The sequence below is a fragment of the Augochlora pura genome, chromosome 2 (genome assembly GCF_028453695.1).
Source record: "Augochlora pura isolate Apur16 chromosome 2, APUR_v2.2.1, whole genome shotgun sequence".
NCBI classification, from domain to species: domain Eukaryota; kingdom Metazoa; phylum Arthropoda; class Insecta; order Hymenoptera; family Halictidae; genus Augochlora; species Augochlora pura.
Genome location: NC_135773.1, coordinates 19,412,214 through 19,434,525, shown reverse-complemented (window position 1 = coordinate 19,434,525; position 22,312 = coordinate 19,412,214). Strand labels below are relative to the sequence as shown.

General features: G+C 40.4%; 1 protein-coding gene across 1 annotated transcript; it reads left to right on the top strand.

Annotated features, from left to right (window-relative positions):
• Positions 1–241: 241 nt before the first annotated feature.
• LOC144478281 (hydrocephalus-inducing protein) lies at positions 242–22,226 on the top strand. Its single transcript, XM_078196048.1, has 35 exons — positions 242–299; positions 1,102–1,197; positions 1,600–2,049; positions 3,071–3,246; positions 3,640–3,750; positions 3,832–4,074; positions 4,133–4,353; positions 4,423–4,543; positions 4,613–4,749; positions 4,907–5,164; positions 5,337–5,637; positions 6,260–6,520; positions 7,371–7,692; positions 7,760–8,050; positions 8,321–8,565; positions 8,796–9,092; positions 9,350–9,641; positions 9,718–9,937; positions 10,635–10,862; positions 12,036–12,340; positions 12,994–13,153; positions 13,288–13,483; positions 14,445–14,678; positions 16,008–16,177; positions 16,731–16,935; positions 18,309–18,877; positions 18,972–19,107; positions 19,312–19,602; positions 19,835–20,050; positions 20,129–20,242; positions 20,329–20,562; positions 21,073–21,300; positions 21,392–21,537; positions 21,610–21,793; positions 21,860–22,226. Exons 1-35 carry the CDS (start codon positions 242–244, stop codon positions 22,007–22,009), a joined length of 7,866 nt encoding a protein of 2,621 aa, XP_078052174.1. The 3' UTR covers positions 22,010–22,226.
• Positions 22,227–22,312: the final 86 nt, after the last annotated feature.

Below are 22,312 nucleotides of genomic sequence, written 5' to 3'. Positions count from 1 at the left end.
CAAGGGGTTAATATGAAAGGGTTGGTAGGAATCGAGTCTACACTTTTTTTCAGCGAACATCTGAGCAAGGAACAGTAAGTGCCGCGGATTCACAGTTCGCTTGTTTTACGATTTCATAAATATCTTCCGTTAAATACGTGTTCGCATATTTTTAAAACGTGCCTTGAATCGCCATTTCTAGGAGAATCTGAACAACTTTCACGTGTGGTACGTGAACGCCAGCGATCCTTGGCATGGTTCGATGTACGATGCAGTGGTCGCAGAAATGGCTAAAAATGATTTAGCAAAATCTGCGCTAGGTGAGTGCAGAAGCGTTTGTTATCGCAAAGATTTTATCCTGTGGGTAGATGGTGATGAATAATCGTGTACGATGTGAAGTTATGTGTCTTTACTAAATATATGTACATATATACAAAAGTCTCCGAACTCTCACTGTCTATCGGACTCGGCGTGATAATCGTGGACAGCGTTCTTTCGCGACGTTAATCTCTAGACGTGTCGCAACCAAGTCTGTTTCTTAAAAACTATAACTTCGCGCTTGCCCTGGTAAAATTCCAAAACAACCCTGAGTGGCTAACCAGCGCGCTGGGTATTTTCCAATCAGTGCTGTTCGTTTTTCCGTATCACCGTCTACTCCTTACGCCCTCGGCGTGCTTGTTTTCGGAGCGACGAGGTAACCGGAGGGGATGCGTTTTACCGTGCGAACGTGGGACTTTTCTTCAGGCCACCCCCGTCGGACCCACGTGCACGAAAGTCGATGCGCGGCCGGCCCAAGTGCCCTTCAGATAATCCCTTAATTTACGACGGTCTTTGTTTGCTATTGAGGACCTTCGGAAAAGACTCTAATAAACATGCGTTGCAAAGATCTGGAAAATGTCGACTCAAAAATAGCTTCGTCGAACGAGAGTCGTAAATTACGTTCGTTGTTTGCACGAAGAAGAAACTTTCTCTTGTGTACAATTCTATTTCATTCTACCTTTCCACGATATGAACGATTGCGTCCACTTTGCAACTATTATTCGACCGTTTCTTTCGATCTTTCTCTACGAAGTATTCGAGAAATATTTACGCGATAAAAGTACGATCCGTTTTGTTTCGTAGAAGCCGAGCCAGTACCTCAACCTGACCTCACCCCGAAGATGTTTTCTGTTTTAACATCCCGGAAAATTCAGGAACGAAGCAGACGAATTCTCGAAGGTGTTTATTTAATTATGTACATTATATGTATATAGTATTTCATTATTCACATAATTATTGTCCCGCGAGTCTCCCTGCAAAATAGAAGTTTTTTGTTTCAATTGCAAAAAAAAGCAAGAATCAAACGAAACTATATTTCTTCTATTAACTATCTTAATAAATTGATGAGACTGTAAGGACATTTTTCAGTTTTCTTCTAATGTCTCCATTGTTTGGTATTTCGCGCGGTCTTTTATGATCAAATGTATTCGTAAGTAGACGGCAGAACTTCGCGCCAGATAAAAATTGTTTGACTTTTAAGAGGGACAGAGATTCGACGTAATCACGTATCTCAGAATAATATAACAATATTCGTGAAATCTGTTGTCACTGTTTTTTATTTTATCAACCGTTCATTCGCAGACGTTTACGAACTGGTCTCGCTGACACCGGCGCCAGTACTGACGCCAGCCCCGGTACCGGAAGTTGCTTCGCGTACCGAGTCGTTCAGTGGCACTCGAAGATCGAAAAAGCGCCGTCAACTGGAGGAACGACGATCGGTGAGCAAAGTGGATGATCGATCCTTGGTTCCGTCGACCACCGAGAGCAAAGACGCGATCGTCTCCGTCGCTGAGAGCGTCCTGGAGGAGCCTTTGAAGCCCCGATGGATCCTCCAACCGAACGAAATACAGAGGTTCAGGATCCGTTTCCAACCGACGGAAATCGGCAACTATGACGAAGTATACGCGATCACTATACCCGGCGGATCCAACGTCACTTATGAACTGAAGGTCTCCGGTGTCGCGGATATACCGACGCTTGACACGAGCCCAGAAGCGATTTATGACAAAGTAAAGTGGCAACGGTACAAAAGTAGGTTCGAACTGCGGATCTTTATACAAACTCAACATTTTCTAAACAAATGTTTCGCAGAAGTTGAAGAAAAATTAATTTCTCGAATCAACAGGTTTAATAAATTGAAATTATCGCAAGAATATTCTGCAATACTTTTTAAGTTTCTACTGTTACGTATCTCGTTCATAAATTAAAATTATTACAAGGATATTCTAACATTCTTTTTCAATTTTCCTTGCTGTGTACTTTATATATCCAGTTTTGCAAATATACAAGATCTGCAGTCTACTACCCATATACAAAAGCAGACTCCTACAATGTCAATGCCTCGTTACGTATCATAAGTAACTTCATCGAAATTTCAAAGAAACTTCAAATTAAGCTATATTTATATATAGATTGCAAATGTATACATATTAACATATTTACGATATTTACATGTTCTATTAGATTTATTAATTATCAGAGTTTGCTTAAAATTTATGCCACTGAGAAAGAGATCTATATAAAACAAACTGATCAGAGAAAAGAGGAATTTGTATAAGGATTCACAGTCTACAGATTTCATGTACAGAACGTTTCGCTTTAAATATTTTCTCTCTATTTTCACAATAAATAATTCAGACGAAAATTGGAAGCATCGATTTCAAATGAAAAATTCTGTAAACTTCCGTCACTCGCTATAGCAACGAGTTAGACTAATGGCGAAGCTTTCATATGTATGTATATTTTATGCAATACTAATTTCATTGATTAAATGTCTTTGGTATTGTGAAATTTCTGTGGAAGAAACCATACCGTAAGGGATGATAATGGTGCTCCTTTTAATAAATATTAATGCGCCATAGGTGGAAGACACCGGTGACATCCTGAACCTTCCTGCATACTTCCCAGACCGCGGCGTTTACGATTTCGGATCGATGCCGGTTCTGCCGACAGACAAAAGGTTCGCTTGCACCGATTACAAATCGGAAACGCCTCGATACGAAACTTCGCATCGAAATCCGTAGCGAGAAGTTAGCCTAAGTGCTTCTCGTAGTTAACTTCGAGAACTCCGCGAGCTACATTTGCTTCTTATCTGCGAACAGGCCGTACAGTCACGATGCCGAGCTCAAGTTCCGCAACATCTCGAGAGTGGAGGCGGAGGTGAGCCTCGCCCTCGCGAAAAACAACAACGAGTGCTTCGCGATCCAGCCGGAGACTCTGCTTATCGACGTGTGTTGCGATATTTCTCCTTAATTACCGTTCAAGTACTCCTGGCAGAAAGAAATCGGTCGATCGATCGTCCTATACAGAATTCACTCAAAATACTATTTTCGCATACTATAATATTTTTTACTCGAGTTCTACTTAAAATCAAATATGTTATATTCGACTCTTGGTTCCGAAAACAAGTTTCCTTTTCGTTCGATCAGACAATATCAGAAAAAAAAATGGATATACGTTGACGAACGTTTCCGTTTCAACTTACAAATTCATGGTTACTGTAAAAGTACCTATAACGTTACCGAAATAACATAGCTCTTGAATTAAAAACTATTTCAACCAGGAGTAATCTTATATCTGAAACCGAGATATCTTTATAAAACTCTTATAATCCTATCGTAGCCAGGAAACGAAGGAATCCTAACTTTGTCAGCCATTGGCGCGAGACTAGGTACCAATACTGCCAGCCTGTACATATGCATAAAGAATAATCCAAAAGTGGAAGTTCTGCAAGTAACTGCCGTTCTAAGAAACTATTCCGATCAATAGTTCGACTAAAAATACGTTGATTTGACGCGATTTTCTACACTCCAGTTTTGCAGCGAAGGCACGAAGCTGAATATAGAGTTAGACAGGAAGCAAATATCTTTTGACAGCACGCTGCTCTACCGTAGAAGATTCGAGGATCTGACGATCCGAAACAAGAATGGAATGAAACTGCGCTGGTGCTTAGAGTCCGTTGAACCCCTCGATCCTCAGATCACGTTCTCACTTGATGGAGGGGATATTAAACCCTGGGACGAGCAAAAAATCCAGTTCTGCTACCATGGGACTACCGTAAAGTCTTCGAGTAACGCGAAAATGAAATAAGCTGCTTTAACGGCATACTTTATAGGTAGGTGTGATCAAGGCGCAGACAGTGATGTTGAAAGTATTCTTGTACGATGATCATGATCCAGTTTTTACGGACGTGATCCGTTTAACTGGCCAGACCTACGACGTCGCCGTTGACATCGATCGCGCGAATCCGTTACAACTGGCGAGAACAAAAGTCAATGTACCTGCGAGTGGCTTGATCAGCATGAAGAATCGTGGAGAATATGAAGTGCAGTTCGTGTAAGAAGTTTTAAGCTATATTCTTCTTACAGTTATAACAGTGACAATGCTAAAGTATGAATGATACAGTATCACGCTCGAAGACAATGAAAAGCTGTCGAAACTGAACTTGCCTGTGAACTTGACGAAAAGCCTTGAGGTCCAACCTGTATCCGGTATTATTCCACCCAACGTCGAACGAGTAGTAGAAGTTCGTATTTTCGAAATATTAAGTTCATTAAAGATTGCGTTTGATGCAACGGGTTACTGGTTCTATTAGATCGTCATTGTGCCAAAGAGTGAACTGAGTCTCCGGGATGCCCCGATATTAAAATGCCATTTGGTCGACAGTAATAGGGACACTGTTATAGTCGCTGAAATTCCTCTGACTGTCTCCCTCGATGCTTACTACACTAGGTACAATATTGATTCATTTCTCATAAGACGAATATTATTGACGATCGTAAAAATGTAGAGCACCGATTAAAATTAAAAACCAAGATCCTTCTGGATCAAAATGGAATCGTTGTACGATGATAAATACAATCAATTCACTCTGCGAATTTCTATGCAGATTTCGTGTCGATCCGTATCCAGCGATCGATTTTGGAACGATGGCAATATGCACCCAGAAAACCATGTACCTCAACATAGAAAACACGGGAAGGTTTCCATTGCACTATACCATACAGCTGCCACAGCGGCATTTATCTATGCTTTACCAAAGTCAGATAACAAAAGAAGCTCCGCGGAAAAAGAAAACCCTGACCGCGAGAACCGCTGCGTCGAAAAGAAGCAAAAAGTCCGTGAAAATCAAAGCGAACGAGATTCGGTAAATAATTGTCTTTGAAGAGATACCGTTCGAGGCATTTAGCTGTCGAAATAGATGGAAAAATATTGAACATTGAAATGAATTATTTAAATGTTGTATATGAAATATTGAACTGTCTTTCTCAAAAGCTAACGTAAGAGTGACATTAAGGTGTATTTATTTTGTTGAAAAGCGAGCAACCGGAGACGACTAAGTTGGTAGTGGGACCAATGACGATACACAAAACGGAAGGTGATATTGACGTGAATCAAACTGACACTATCGTCGTCACCTGTCAGCCAGAATTCGTAGGTTGCCAGGACGAACAGATCGTGATCCAAGTGCAGGACTGCGTGCCCGAAGATAGCGATGGAAAAATCATTTCGCTCTCCGTCCAATCATCTGTGCCGTGCATCGATTTCGAAGACCTTGACTCGATGTTCCAAGAGAATCACGTAGTAGATCGGATTCAGGAGTTCGACTGTCCTAAAGAGGTACTTTTGATTTTCCTGGCTGACTAACATTCAAAAATCAATATACAATAAGCGTCCGAATAACAGTTGCAGTAAACTAGACAAGTGGTAGCTTCTTTCTGACAGCAAAAAACATCGACACATTCGGTTTTCATTTTTTTTTTTTTGACAATGTTGCAGGGGAGCAAAAAATCTGAGAAAAATTGAGTACACGAGCCGTGATAGTACCTTATCAGGGAATTAATATAAAAATAGCTAATATGTTAGATTTCGAGAAATCTTCAATTTTCCGATTATTTTTTGGTTTCTCATTTTTGATAATCACAGCTTGCAACTGAAAAATCTGAAAAAATTTTATAACATAAGTCCAAAATAAGCCACATTTTTTTCAAAATCTTAGAAAACCGCTAAAGGGGTAAAAATGCCGGAAAACCGCGAAATCTAATTTACCCTGTAACTACCCTCACGAACAAGTTACAGGGTTAAAATTATGCACAGATGAGTTTTTATTGGTCAGCCATCGTACGGTATATGACTCGCTGAAAAACCTCTAAGGGCAGTTTTGACCATCTTAATCGGCTATGCCCTTTAAAGTTACAGTTCAGCCTAGATTCTCTTCAGTCTCAAATTTGATGTACCGTAGATTGGACCGCATACGGTATTCGCGCGACAGGGAAAGTGTCTTTACTTCCGATACGTCAGCGTATCGACCACCCACACGACCTGCTTCAATCTATACAATCGAAACATAGTTCCAGCGGACGTGCAGTTGTTTTACAAGCAGGATTCCTTAACACCGAAGATAGCCGAACCCGACACTTTTTCTGTGGAGCCGATGATTGAACGAATTCCACCATCGAGCTACAAAACGTTCACCGTGTCTTTCACGCCAGTCAGGATAGAGGTTCGGCGAAATTATCCTTCAACCTATCGACTATTACGAACTCTAACTTGAAAATCTCTGCAAGCAAATTTTTGCACGCCGGTCACGTGACAATCATTGAGACTAACCAAAATAATTAACAGTTATATATTAGAGCTGCGGTGAAAGTAGGAATCGCGTTGGTAAGAACGAGAAATGTCGAAATATTTTCTGATATTTTAAACTCGATTATTTACTAGTTTGTACTGCTAAAACTAGCTTTGTTAGATAGATTATTTTATATACAGTGTGGGCCACGAATTCTGATCACTTAAATATATTATAGGGTTTAATAATGTGCAAACGAATGCACAGAAGAGATATATGTAGAGGTCAACTGTATATTAAATGTCATATCGTATTTTTTTTATTGACTACGATAGATTAGTGTATTCTGAGTACAAAAGTATTATATTATGTTCCAATTGTCCTAAAAATTACTGTCTCTGAGACATTATACTTCATCATAAAACTATACGAGTTCAAAATGTCGGTCATCTGCTACGATGCAACGTTCTTGTCCTTGAACGGTTGTGCCCCTTGCACATCATATTGTTCGAATATCTTAGAAACGGTAAGTTTTCGGACAAATGCACTTTAGTACTTTTACGCTAAGAATACGTTAATCTGTGGAAATCGAGGATAAAATATTCAAATCGACAGAGTTCGTAGAACACCCTATACTTTTGAACCTGCACCTCCGAGGGTAATGGTGACCTCCTTATTGCACCTAACGCAAAGATCTTATAATGAAAGCCAAGTGCTAAAACATCAGTCGAGAGGTGAATCTTTTATCTCTTGGAGTTCTGAAACTATTGCTACAAATTCGTAGACTTTCCGAGGATCATTGGAAATATCGGCGCTCCTGCCTCCGCATCTGGCAGAGGAGAAGATAGTAATCAATTTGGTAGGGGAATCCTGTGTGCCACAAGTGACGATCATAGAGCCGTCCCACGGAGAACGCGAGCAAGCCGCATTAAACTTTGGCCGTACATTGGTCAACGAAAGCAAGTATAAGCATTTCGCTCTCGAAAACGTGGGATTCGTGAAAGCCAAAGTGATCGTCGAGATAGATGAAAATCTAGGACTGTTCACCTTCGAGGCGAACATTGACACGCAGCATTTCCTACAAATCTGGGGCGATAACTGTGACGGTAAACTTGTGCGAGACCTCTGTGTGTGATCGCTTTTCAATGTTCAACAATTCAATTCGTATATTAGAACCGAACGACAAATGCACTGTGGTCCTTCTGATGCCTGGCAACGTTGCCCGCTTCAAAGTCCGATTTCTGCCGGTCAACATCGGGAAATACGATGGAAAAATTCGCCTGTTCATCGTTGACAATCCCTACGAGAATGTGGTAATCAATCTGGAAGCGGAAGCGTACGTCGAACCGATCATTCTTGAGGGTCTGGAATTCGAAGATGAGAAACTTACGCCCAAAAAGGAGTCCCTCGGCTTGGTTGTTAGAGGGCGGAGGCTCACTTCGAAACGCAGCTCCAATCTATCTGGTAGATCATTTATTAACACTAAGCCTAGCACGATCAAAATGACCGGTTTCTAGTTTTACAATATTACACATCACTTTAAGAGACCACTCTGTTTGAATAAATTACATTATTGTAACAAACTTTATAATTAAAGCTTGACAGAGTCTAAACGAATTTTATCTCTCTTACGAGTCAATGCACACCAATGTGTACGATATCACTGCTCGTTAGATCATTTATTAAGTAACACCTATTAAGTATAAACCTCGTTTAATTGAAAATGAATTCCAGAACGCGGGAGTGCATCATCCGTAACGACATTATCCTACTTCCTCAATTATGAACATTGTTTCGTTGGGAAGATGTATCGAAGAACGTTCAAGATCATCAATAAATCCGGTGATAAATGGTTTCGATTCCAATGGAACGCGCATCCGAATATCGTATTCGTGCCGTCTATTGGTCATATCAAGTATCGGACGTCTAAAGAAATTATTGCCGCGTTTCTGGCACCAGAACCTATTAATCACTCGAAGGTACGTGATTACGTATATACCTTTCTCCTTGTGCACGATTCCTTTTTTTATAAATTGTTCTACGTTTACCTGTTCTACACATTGTTCTGAACGTACTAGTATAGTCCAATATTACGTTACAAATATTGTATAAATACATTTAAACGATGACTAAAACAGCCATTAACAACTGGCACGGTCATTAAAACCTACTCAACACAGTTCTCTATTGAAAATCGTTTGCTTGACAGACTCGAATCGAATGCGTCGTAATCGAGATCGCTGGTGCCAACCTGGACACCGATGCAGCCTGGGACGACCGGCAGACAGAAGTGCACTGGGAAAGAATGCATCCCGACGTCCTGGAGCAACCAAAGAGCATCGAAGCCATAGCGAAGAAGATGGTGCGCCCAGTTCTAGAACCTGAAGTAGACATCGTACCTGGCACCAGCAAGTGCATCGAACTCCTTCTTAGCGCAACAGTCGCATTCTCCCAGTATTCTTGTCTGGTCCAGAACATCTGCTTCAAGGATACGCTGATGTTCCAGGTCCAGCATCCTATCACAGACTTATCACATTCTATCAGAATTGCAGTACCTTTGGCTGTAACTTTGTCTTTATCGAATAAGACGAATTAAATTTTTTTTATCTTTTCATTTTGTTTATTTTTTGAATAAAAAATATAAATAACATTAATCGTACCCGGAAATAAAGCAAAGGGATCGATCATACCATAGTAAGGCTCCACTGTCTCATCGCAAAGTTCGAATAACGTTTGATCATCTTCAGCGCAATTCTATCGTAGACCAGAGTGTACAAGTTCGTCCTGTCAAACCCGGGGTCAGTGAACACTTTGTACATGTGGAAGATAACCATGGACGAGCAATACCCGAGGAAGTATATGGAAGACGGTCCAAACGTAATCGCCAGGCCAAAAACAGTGGATAATTCCTACTCGGTGACGAATTCGAGGTCGTTCCGTGGCATGTTCTCTGCAACAAGTGAACGTTTTAGCAGCAGGGACTCCAACGGTCAAGGAAATGGCAAAGGGGACGACGGGAATTTAGTCTCGCGACGATGCACCGCCTCTCTGTCCAGTAAGGTTTATGCAGCCCGCTGAAAGGGTTCGTGACTCCTCGGGGAAGTACCCGATCATCGATTTCGGCGTTCCAGACACCATCGAGCTAAAAGTATCCAGCGAGAGGCCGTCGGACCTTTTCAGCAGCTCGGCTTGTCTGTCGGAACGGAGCACCGACAGCTGGTTAGAGGGCGACGATCTGCCCTTCGCAATCCATCCCGAAGAAGGATCCATACCGCCCGGAGACTCCGCAGAGTACACTCTCAAGTTCTCTCCTATGGACGTGTTTTATTACAAAGCCTATCTTACGTGCAAGTAAGCGATCGCGAATAAATATTTGTTCTGCCTCGATAGCTTAATATCGAAGGGAATGTCGAATTTTCGGATTTTAGATTTTCTTCTGCTGTATCTGCGAAAGCTGTGGGGATGACTCTTACGTAGCAGAATTCTATAAACTCTCACAAATACAACGGTGTATTTTTTTATTATATTATGAATATTATTATCGTGTTTAAAAGAGTGTTTTAAGAGAGCGAATTACGTTTAACGAGTCAATTTCTCGGATGTTCCTCAAATTGTTTGGTAAATATTTGCTAATATTTTGATAAAAAGTAGAATATAGGTCAAAAATAACTAACTACTTTAATATATACTTTAAATAAATTCTTTATCTTCTTAATCAAAACCCAAACCTATTTTCTATCCATATTCGACGGATTTCGAAAGAATAACGCTCGATCTATTGCTTGGTATAATTACACTTTGCCTTCAAACATATTTAAATATTCATAACTTTATACAAAGATGTGCCGTATTTGCAGTCTCTAGAACCGTTCTATATAAATGTCATCCGTACAACTTTTACGATTAAATCAGTAAAAATTCATAAAGTTCGAAGACTCGCGCACTTCCCTGTGACTTCCCTAACTTCCTAATTGGCCGAAACCATTTCCTGTCCTCACGTATTTAAACAAACGGTGGCTCAGCGTCCGGCGTTTGATACTTTCGCCAGGATAGAGAATCTCGACCCGGATCTGCCGATGTTGACGATCCCGATCGTGGGGAGAAGTTTATTGCCGTATTGTCATTTCGACGTGGAGGAAAGCGACTACGTAACCAGTGGCAGACGGGACCCGAAGCTGCCCGGCCCGCTGCAATACGGGGCAGAAGATCCCACTTTGTGGCAGAATATCAGAGTAATCGAATTTAAAGTGGTCGGTGTCGGCGAGGCTCGCGTCAAGTAAGTGTGGCACGCGGAACTGCAACGCCCACGGTTTTAACGAAGTTCGCAACAAATTTCTACGGCCTCATTTGCATTCGTTGCGGAAACGTCGGGAATTCATTAGAATGGGCAACCGGAGCTTGTAGAATTTTTTTAGCGGCGATTCGGTTGCCGCTTCTCGTTTCTGTCCGCGTAGAAAAAATATTGTGTTTCGCGCTTCCCGGGTCGGCGTGTCCAGCGATTCGTGCACTGTACGTTGCTAGAAATGAGAACGAAACGAGTGTTAATTAGTTGTTTAGACTGTGATTCTTTGCATTCGTGACAGCGATGAATGGGTCTAATCCAAACAATGGCTGAATTATTAAAGACAGTTCCTGCTCTTTTGCAACGAGTTTCAGAAAATTCTGTTCTGCATAAAGACTAGCAGCCTAATTATTGGAAACGTAATTTTGATACTGGTGGGAACGTGTCAACTCATTATGCATTAATTATATCACAGAGGATGCGAGAAAAGTGCAATGATGATTTTATACAAAACAAGAATCTTTCGCCTCGATTGTAAGAAACGGGAACCTAATATATTTTTTTCCTTTAATAATTTCACACAGTTGGATTCTACATTAACCCATTGCCGTATTTTGACGAGATGTCTGGCTCGTCATAGAGATGTCTATTAATATTTTCTTAAGTATAAATGTTATTCCGTTTTTTTTGCCGCTGGAATAAAATTCTGTCTTCTTGTCATCGGTATTTATCCTTTTAAGTAAACGTAGGCAAACGCAATAAGTATTTTTCCTTTTCCTTCTAAGAAATTATTAGAAAAAGTGCTCAACCTTATAACTATGAAGAAAATAATACGGCAAGGGGTTAAGAAAACACTCAATATGTTCCTTACCCCTAACTGCAGAAATTACCTTCGACATAAACGTTGGCTGACAGAACGATATATTTAAAATGTACGTTTTATATGATGATCCACAGTCTAAAAATTGTATACACAATGTTATTAGCGATAAAAGTATGTGACAATAAAGTAGATTATGAATGGATGGAACCTAGCTTCGTCTGTGTGCCTCGCGAGAATATCTTTTCGATGCAGAGTAGCGCAGGACATGGCATCAATCGCTGCAATTAATTATAAAAATATCGGTTATCATATGATATGATATCACACGGTTCCGACGATTTCAGGAATTTTCACCTGGTCAATCCAACGACGGACGACTATCGTTTCACCTGGACGGACCAAACGTACCGCATGGTCGACGAGGTGCCGAACTTTCATTGCTCCGTGTCCGAGGGCATCGCGGAACGCGGGAAACAAACCGACCTGTCTTTCACGTTCTTGGCAGACGACGTCGGCGTATTCGAATCCTTCTGGCTCTTCTCCATCGAGAAATACAATCTGCAGTGTCTCTTCCTCGTCGTCGGTATCGTCACCGAACCTTCAGTGTATTGCCTCACGGTCCACGTGAAACTGAAGCCAACAATTCTGGGCAAGTCTCGGGCATTCCACCGCTAAACTTTCATTCGTCATCTTCCCTTTCATCTTATGTTATACAGCGCGCATTTCGTGTACATCGCGCTCCGAGAAATTACGTTTGTCCAGAAACCTCGATACCTTAAGCTTTCTCACGAAATATCGTACCCTCGGCAACTGTTTGCAGAAAATATGATTTTTAAGAAGTTTTTCTGGAAACGAATATATTAGCGATTTTGAAATCCGGAAATAAAATACCGCCAGCGGAAGCGTAACACAAAAATCTGATTTTTCAATACTTGCATTTTCCGTTAAATTAAGTTAACTTTCTACTCTTATCTTCCACATAGCTTAATAACAAAAAAATTCGTATAGAGGGTGGGCCGAAAGGGTGCTATAAATTCCGACTCGCTTTGTACCAATTTCCGCGAAGCTTTTATTTCTCATAATCCAGCTTCGAAAAATAGTATTCGCTCCACAGCGTTTTTTTGAAAACACGCAGGCATTCCTGAAGATCTGTCGCCAGGAATTCACAATAAATTATGCAATATGCGTGAGTCGAAACGCGTTAGAAAGACATATTCTTGCGTACTTTATAAATTGCTATCATAACTGCTCAAAATTAATCTAATTATTACATAAACATGTCTCGGTTCTGTTAATTTTCAGAACACAACGTGCAAGAGCCAATCCGAATCCTAAACGACGAGTCCTTCGACATCTCGTTCCGAATCCTGAAGAGGTCTTTGTACTCCGAAGGAAAGTTTCAGAAGTTGACGGTAACTCCGATGGATGGGGTTCTAGCACCGAAGACCGAGCAATTATTATGGTGATCGATATATACCGAGTCTTACCGTCAGCGTTCCCCGAGCCATTAATAAATCCATGGCTCGAATTCGCCGACTTTACACGCGAGATCGCAGATAGAATGGGACCGGGTGAAATCTTTTAATTCGTCCACAGGGTCGAGTACCATCCGACCCGGGTCGGTGAATTCCACTTTTCCATTCAGTGCGCCGTAAAGCTGATGAAAAGTCCTCTCACAGTTTTCGTGACCGCCACCGTTCACGAGATCGTTTCCTCGGTTTCCTATTCGGTTGCGACCGGCGAAATTGTACGAGCATGCGAGAACACAGAAAATGTCATCGACCTGGGCAAGGTTCGTAGGCGATCTTTTCAAATTCAAAGACAGCTGTGATCGCCTGGAAGCGGTCTCGTTCACCCGTCTTCGTTTCATACGGTCTGCCGTAGGAATCCGGGAGATCATTTACTCCTTCCATTTGCGACCATTTCGCTTTCAACCTTTCTCGGTTTCACCGAAATGTAGCGACCCTTGTGCACAATGAAATTGTGTCCTTTTAACACTAATTAAGATAGAAACAGGTTGTCCTTCGAACGTTACGAGAATTTGATTTATCATCTAAACAAAGTATTATTGAAAATTAACGAGAAGTAACGAACAAAAACGTTGCCTAACCCTAACTTACACGTTTCTACCTGACGTCTTGATGGGACATATTGCCACAGTCGTAGGATCTTTGTACCAATCTATTGTATCAATTGTTTCCGTAGCTATGGTTCTAGACAAGGACACGGAATTATCGACCACATAATATCCAAATCGCGAGAGCTACACCTTCTGATTCTCTTAAATGTTCGCCGAGCTATTTTTACTTGACCCTTCACTCTAGTCATTTGTTATTTCACTAAAACTTGCTATATTATCTGTAATTATTAATAATCGTATATAATAATAAAACAAATTCATTACGATCCATCCTTGTGGTGGAAATTAATTCTTTAATTCTAGATTTGTTTATAAACTATTTTTTAGCTCATTAAATAAACATGCTAGCATGTACCATCGGTGGTACACGTGGCACGGAATGCGTTAAAATGCATATGAAAAAAGCCAATTATAGCCAATTACACCGGGATTCTTTCCAGGCGGCTACTCAAAGGCTCTCAAAAATTTCTATGGAATAATAGATAATTTAAAGTGGCATCTAAATAATTACAATTCCAATACAATGCTCATAACGAGGAATCAAATTAGACCCAAGTTCTTCCAACCGAGGGATAATCTTTTTAACAATGTGATTTGACGGCTTCGTCCGCAGTTGGTGATCAACGTGCCAATCATCGTCAAGTTCAACATCGGTAATTGCAGCAAAATGACATTTCATTATACCTGGGATCTCGGCATGACACCGGTGATCTGCAGTAGGAACGCCTACAACCTCACGATGCCTCAAATACAAGGCCACATGACCAAAGAAACTCAATTGGTTTGTGACTTAACGCTGACATCATTCCAACGGATTGTCATTAAAGATCATCACGTTACCCTGAAAGTATGAAACTGCCTCTTATAATTATATTATATATGTATATATTTTACATTATTTTTACATTATATTTATATTATAGACAGGGTGTAACAAAATTATTGTAACTCCGGGAAATGAGGGGTTCTTGAGGCCATTCGGACACCAAATTATTTAAATTATGATATCATTTATGGACTTCGGCGGATTTAGTTATTCTTAATCTCTGTACACGAGATTAACAATAATGAATGAGTGAGTTATTTATTAATAATATTTTTATGAGATTTTTTAAATTAATAAAAAATTTATAAAATCCTTGTTCGTTACTTCGAACGCGGCTCAAAATCGAAGCGCAATCCTCTCCTTCTGTCACTCCCCAGAATGAGGTAGGCTTCAGCCCATTGGCTCGCGCATATAGCAGCAGGTTGAATTCTCGCGCGCTTATCTTTCATACGCTACTGTTTTTTTTATTAATAACTCGTTAACAAAGCCGCGGATTGCATTTCCGCGAAGAAAAAGGTTACTCGGAATAGCCTCAAGAACCCTTCATTTCCCGAAGTTACAATAATTTTGATACACCCTATATACATATACAGATTCTATATAATTCTATATACATAATTCTATATATATGTTTATTAATTTCAGCTCTTCGGCCACCCTTGGCTTACAAAAATAACCCGATACATTTATCCTTCCATACTTTAACACTCATCCTTTACTTCTAACTGTTCCCGCATTCATTCTCTCTCCTCTCTCTTTTTCTCTCCACATCCCTTACTCAATCCGCTACTTTATCACATTTTCTACCATCTACCACTTGCTCTAAACTACACTTGCTTCTCTCCACACCCTCACACTCCTCCACCAAATGCTTCAGTATCCCGTAGTCCTTTCGACACAACTTACATGTCCTCTGTTCATCCTTCATCCAAAACCTATTGTATTCCTCTAAATTCTCACTCTCGCTGTCAATCTCTGATTCCCATTCCTTCCTTTCTTAATTAAATATTCTGGTCTCCTAAAGCATCTAATAAATTTATACCTGTTATTATTTCTTGACCTTCTTATTCTCTCATCCTGTACTTGCATCTGTATGTCCTTATCTCTCTTCGCTAATTCCTTACGCACCACTTCATCTCCTTTCCCATCCCTCAGCATCTCCATACCTCCCTAACTAAATCAATTTCTGTTTAAGTATTCTTTCCTCTCCGTTCCGCTCTGCGTGTTTCAGTATCATTCCCTACTTTTTCTATGTAATTCTATATAATATCTCATATTATATTGCATTGTAGTCTATAATACAATTACAATGTATATTATATTGTACAACTGAAACTTATGCACCGACAGATCAGCAACGGACCGACCTATCGATTCCTGTTAAGAGCCACTTCGAAGAAGATTGCTGTCCAATTCAGCTTCGATCGTTATGATTTTGGACCGTGCTACGTGCCAACCACGAATGACTTATCTCATCGCGTGGAACTTCGTGTGACAAATAATGAAAATTCGAGTATTATGTGAGATGCCTTGCCTCTTTTTTCCGACACGATTGCTATTATCATTAGACTACGGATCTTTCAGTAAAATAAATATTTACTTTGTCAATTACAAGGAACAATTTATTTCGTTTCTTAACATTATTTCATGAACAAATATTCCTAGTTTCTTCGAATATTTATAATATTTTACTGCTCAACTGCACAGTTTCTTCCAAAATGTACAAAGAACCTTAATCTAATTATCACAAACAGATATGTAACTATAAATCTCTGCCCTAATAATCTGTTATTACCAGACTACGGAACTTTATGCACTTACGTTATGTTCAGACTTTCGACATGCAAGGAAACGTATAAATTAAGAATAAATTATTTTTTTACGAGTAATCTTTTAGTTGACAAAGAAAATTTCGTTCTCTAATTTCCACTGCGCTTAAATCTTCTAAGAAACTTTGACGGATAATTTTCGCTACTTCATGTGTCAACAAACGAAAAGAATTTATCGAACGGTTCTATTATTTCAAACCAAAGATAATTTCGTCGTGGTTAATTGAAAGTATATTTTACACAGACTGGAGTGTAATTTCGAGGATCGTCCGCATCTCTCCGTCAACTTAAATCCGATTTCCGAAGCAGTGGCTGCTCGGTCAACGATCATTCTACCAGTCACTTTCCGTCCGCTGAAAGAGACCAAGTACCGCGAGTGCTTAATCTTCAAAATCAACTCGGCGAACGAGAAGAGAATAGTTATTACTGGCGAGGGAATACCTTACAGGGCAAGTATTCATCACGGACTTCCGACGATCGAGTTGTTAAAACTTCGGTGGGAACGGCGACGAAACTCGAAACGGCTACTTTCCGGAAACTTTGCGCCGGAGAAAACTTAAACAATTCGGCTGTTTGAAAAATGCTGAGCGAGAATCGAAGTGAAAGCTGCCGAAGTGTCCCGCGTGGACGAAAGCAAAAGAGCATGAGATAATAAATCTAACTATAGCAGCTCTTGGTTGACATTTACGGAGATACGCAAACGATAGTTTTAATTTGAGTAAGACCATGGTGGAGAAAAATTTTTAATCAATTGATTGTCAAGTGAATGTCGACATTGGAAATTAAGAGCCTCCTCGGAAGGCAAGGACAAATCCACGGGCTAAGAACAAAGTTACGGGCAAGCGTCTCAGCAGAGTAGGGACATGAGAAACGAGAGAGTAAAGTGTTTACGTCAAGACTCGGAATTAACCAGCACGCAACATGAGGATCGCGAGAGCTACACCTCCTGACTACCATCACGCGTCTCGTTCCCAGTTATCGGTTAAATGCTACACATGCATATACATGTATAAAGGAACGAGCACACGCGCTTGATACGTTTGAAGCCAAAAGAGGCGACCGCGGGGAGTGAGACGCGTGACGGGATTCGGTAGGCGTATCCTTCGCGATCCTCATGTTGCGTGCTGATTAATTTCGAAGCCTGATTTACGTTTCCATACCACCCTTCCTCTCTCAGCCGCACGCATTGTCGTTATATGCTCATTCTATTTCATTCAATCTCGACATAACATATGGTTATTGATAGGGAGTTTCTTTAGGGCCTAAAAAAGGGACACGGCTGCTCATATGACAAGGTGTTGAACATCTCTGTGTAAAGAATGCGGGAAATGTTCAATCATAACAATTATACTGCAGACTTTTGTGCAAAACACGAACCTACTAGTCTCTTCTTTCCTTTATAATAATTTTGCACGATTGGATTCCATATGAAAGCAGTACAATTATGTTCACAATGATCTTCTAGCTCCAATGATTCCGAAATAGCGAAATATATTTTTTACTCCCATCTTCAAATATTGCTTTCGATGCGAGCAACGATTAGCTAAAAATATAATACATGTATTTAAAATCGCTTATTATCAAAGTTTCGTCAAAATCAGCAGATATGAAGCAAATATTGATTAGCCTATTGTGCTGGTTATGTAAAAATTCGAAGCAACGGATCCACACCTGACCAAGGCACTCTGCATTGGGAAACAGAGATGCAAAGAATCAGAAAGATAGCTTCTTAGATACCAGAGAACATCTGCTTCCTCCAACGATAAAGAGGAAGAAACTAAGAATCGAAAAATATGATAAATATTTATTGCATTCCTTACAGATTCGACTGGTGAATCCCCGGGACAAGTCAATCGACCTAGGCAGCGTTTCGATTGGCAAGACGTCGGTGAGAAGGATCCCGGTGGTGAACGAAGGTTTGGCAGCGGTGGACGTTAAGATCGACCTAACGGAAAATTTGTCCGCATACGAGGATTATCGAGATCGCGAGAAATTATGCCCAATCAACCAGCTCGATCACCACAGACCGGAATTGGATAAGGCATCCGTGGTAGAAACGAAGCGCTCCTGGACAGATGATCCGGACCTCCAGACCAAGGAGTCGAGAATGATGGAGTTCTTACAGATCCAGCCAGCTTCGATCACTCTGCAACCGAACAAAAAGATCGACGTGATAGTGAAATACAGGCCTACCCATAGAATGCAAAGGTTCACCAAGAAAGTGAGCATTCAGATGTCTTCTACCATCTTGCCATTGTTCATCATGCATGGATGCTGCGTTGGGATGGAATTCCAATTAAATGGCACTTTTTTCTCATTCGGAACGATTGTCCAAGGTTGCACTAAGCAATCCAAGATCGTTCTAGTGAATACTGGTGACATCGGCGCAAGGTTTGTAAAAGTTGAAGACTGTTGATATCGTCCGGTAGTACGAAAAATATGACGTGGCAACTGAAATGATATTGACGCATAATAATTCGTTTAGATTCAAATGGAACACATCGAAATTACCGGAAGATTATACGATCAGTCCCATGTCTGGTTACTGCTCCCCCGGAATGGATGTCAACTTCATTATCAAGTTCCAACCCTCTCGGCAGAGGAGTTTAATTGAGGGTGTGGTGAGTGGACGACCCGGTTTCCCGTTCCTGCGGACAAATATTTCGAGCAATCTTTCAATTACAGTGTCCACATCTTCTGCGACTATCATCCAGCTTCAATTAATTAATGTTAATCAAGGGAGATTTATTGATTCGTATTTAGGAAGATGAAGATAGTCGAAACAATTTTGTTTTACAAGTTTTCACAAGTTATTTTCACTTCAGGCGACCGTGGAAATCGAGAAATACGAACCTTTGAAAATAAAAGTCATCGGAGGCTGCTGCAAACTGCCAACACCAAGAGAGATTGTTTCCTTCGTGTCAGTGGTACGTGAGAAACAGACACTAGCCGTGAACGTTTCTAACGATACAAACTTTCCTTGGAAATTAACACCCGAAGTGACCGGAAATTACTTCTCCATTGGAGAATCTTTTCACGTCCCAGCGGGAGAATTAGGTTCTTGCATGGTCACTTATGCTCCTTTAGTGATGAACACCGAGAATACTCAGCACACGGTAATTTACTAGAAACCAATATTTAACATGTTTACTCGTCAATAAACGGCTCAATAGCGCCTCAAGCGTTGTTAATTAGTACGATACACGAATTCTACAAAGAATCGGTTATCCAATGATAGTCACGTAAATGAGCGATGCTATTTAAGTTGCTAAGATAACATGAACAAAGTCTAGAAAATTTAATCATCATTCGATATGATGAATTACTTCAATTTTATTTCTCTTGCAGGGTACACTATTAATCAAAATTCCAGACGAAGGGACACCCATGATATACTCTCTTCAAGGTCTCAGCGTACCACCGTCGGCCCTTGCTAAAATCCATCGACAGTTTCCTGCCAAAACGAAGTACACCGAATTGTTGCTTGTTCATAACTGGCTCAACAAGCAGCAGCGATTTTATTGTAGCATTGAGCCGCTGATTACCAGCTCCTCCCAAATAACGGTGAGATTTTAAGACAACATTATACGAACTTTTTTATCTTGTTTTCCATTATCGGTAACTTGTGTCGTCTTGTCGCAGCGAGTTCCCGTCTTTAGTTTTTCCGGGAACGAACGGATCGACGTATCACCGAACAGTCATCGCGATTATCGCGCAGTTTTCCACTCTTACGAGGAATTCAACTTTGGTTTCAAGGTATGTATTCATTTTAGTTCGGTTTCGACAAAACACATCTTCCAGGTGTTGCAGGCTTTTGTTTCGTTTCCGTTCGATGTGCACAGGTAACGTTCACCAACAAGGAGAAGGAGTACCAGTTTTACGAAATCGAGTACAACGTGACCGAACCGGACGTGCTTGAATCTATCAAATTGTCGACCTCGGTACGGAACCGAGTGTGTCACGATTTAATAGTGGAAAATCCCCTGGAAAGCTGCTCGATCACTTACACGGCAGAGTGCTCGGATCCTTCTATCGTGATCCTAGGGACACCGAAAGTCATTCCGCCATTGTCAAAAGTAAGTTACATGTACCATAAAAGGACGCAGACATGCAAATTCAACATTCAGTTTGAATTAATATCAGCGTGGATATTAATGTTGAAAAATTGCTGTTAGAATTGTTAGATTTTTATTTGTGCAAAAGAAATTGGCTATAGAAATTAGATTTCGGGATACTAGCAAGGTTGTAGCCACTAAAAGCTCATTGAATAGTTTTTTTTAATGATTGTGGTGTACCACAAGAAAATTTGTTATCTAAATTGAACAATACCTTAAAAAATTTATAAGAAAAATATAGTGCAGCAAAAAAGGAGCTCCAATATCCAAAAGCACGATGAAATTGTTTGTCTTAGTAGAATACTTTGGTCATTAAAATTGCCCTTGACATTGAGAAACGTACTAAAATAAATTCTCTACTGCGAGTTATAGATTTTTAAAAAGCAACGATTTTATCGAATAACAAATTAACCGATAGTCCACGTATTACGTAACATTGCGGATTTAAGCGACGATCGTATGAAATGACAGGACCACGTGACCGTGCAATATCATCCGATGTTGCAAAGTGAAGAGACGATCGTTAAGCTCGACATTTACTGCAAAGAACTCGGTCATTTTCCGTACGAATTAAGATTGAAAGCCCTGCCAGTGCTTCCGGAAAAAGTGACCCGCGTGAATGCAATACTCGGATCTGCTTGCACATTTCCGCTTACGTTGCTGAATGACACCCTCCGCAATGCCACATTTACGATTCAAGTACGTCGAACACGAAATTATGTCCCTACTGAGAAGGAAACTTCTGTTATCTTCCACGATTAAACGGCGCACGACTCTGTCGGCTTTACAGATCGACAACGATTGTTTTACAAGTCCAAAACAGATCGAAGTGGCAGAACTATCTAGAGGGACGATAGAAGTCGCTTACGAGCCATGCTGTATCGAAAATGTGTCGGCTACGTTAATTGCTTCGTCGAACACCGAAGGAATCTTCGTGTAAGAAAGCTAGTGTGCCATTTCGAAAAAGATTAGTTGAAATATCGGTTAACCTATTACTTCCTCGGGTAGGTTCCCTTTGATCGGTACTTCCTCGTTACCGCAACCCACCGGACCTTATATCATCACCCAAGACTCACCAGCTTCTATTCGTTTCAAGAATGTTTTTAAAGAATCGAAAACTTTCAACTTCTTCGTCGACGTTCCCGCAATTTTTGCGGTAACGAAGAAATCTGTTACTTTGGACTTCAAGGAAGTATGTTTCGCGTTAGCGTTTACCTCGCTTCGAACACTTGTTCATTAAACAAACGATCTTTTCAAGCATATCGACGTCACTGTGAGCCTCCTTGACGAAGAGGAGAACAATATGGAAGAGAAGTGTATGGTTACAGGGAAGCTTTCAATTTACTGTACTGATCAAAATCTTTCTCACATCAACTGGGTGCACTATCTGAAAGGGATTTACTCATAAAGCTAGGTTAACATATATGTTTGCGTTAATTATAATGAAATAATTATTATGGATGTCCAGAGCTCGCTTCTTTTCTAGATTGCATATTTATGTTCAAGTAAACTTCCTATGTCAGAAATTATTCCATAAAAATCAGATTAACAGAAATGGTAATAACTATTTCGCTCTAAGTCATTTAATTTCCAATATAATAATGCAGAAATGGTATTATTTACTTTTTACTTTAACAAAATAAAGTACTGTGTTAAGAAAATTACGAATACATGTAAAGTTTGTCTGATTTTCTGTAAAGTTTTAAAAACC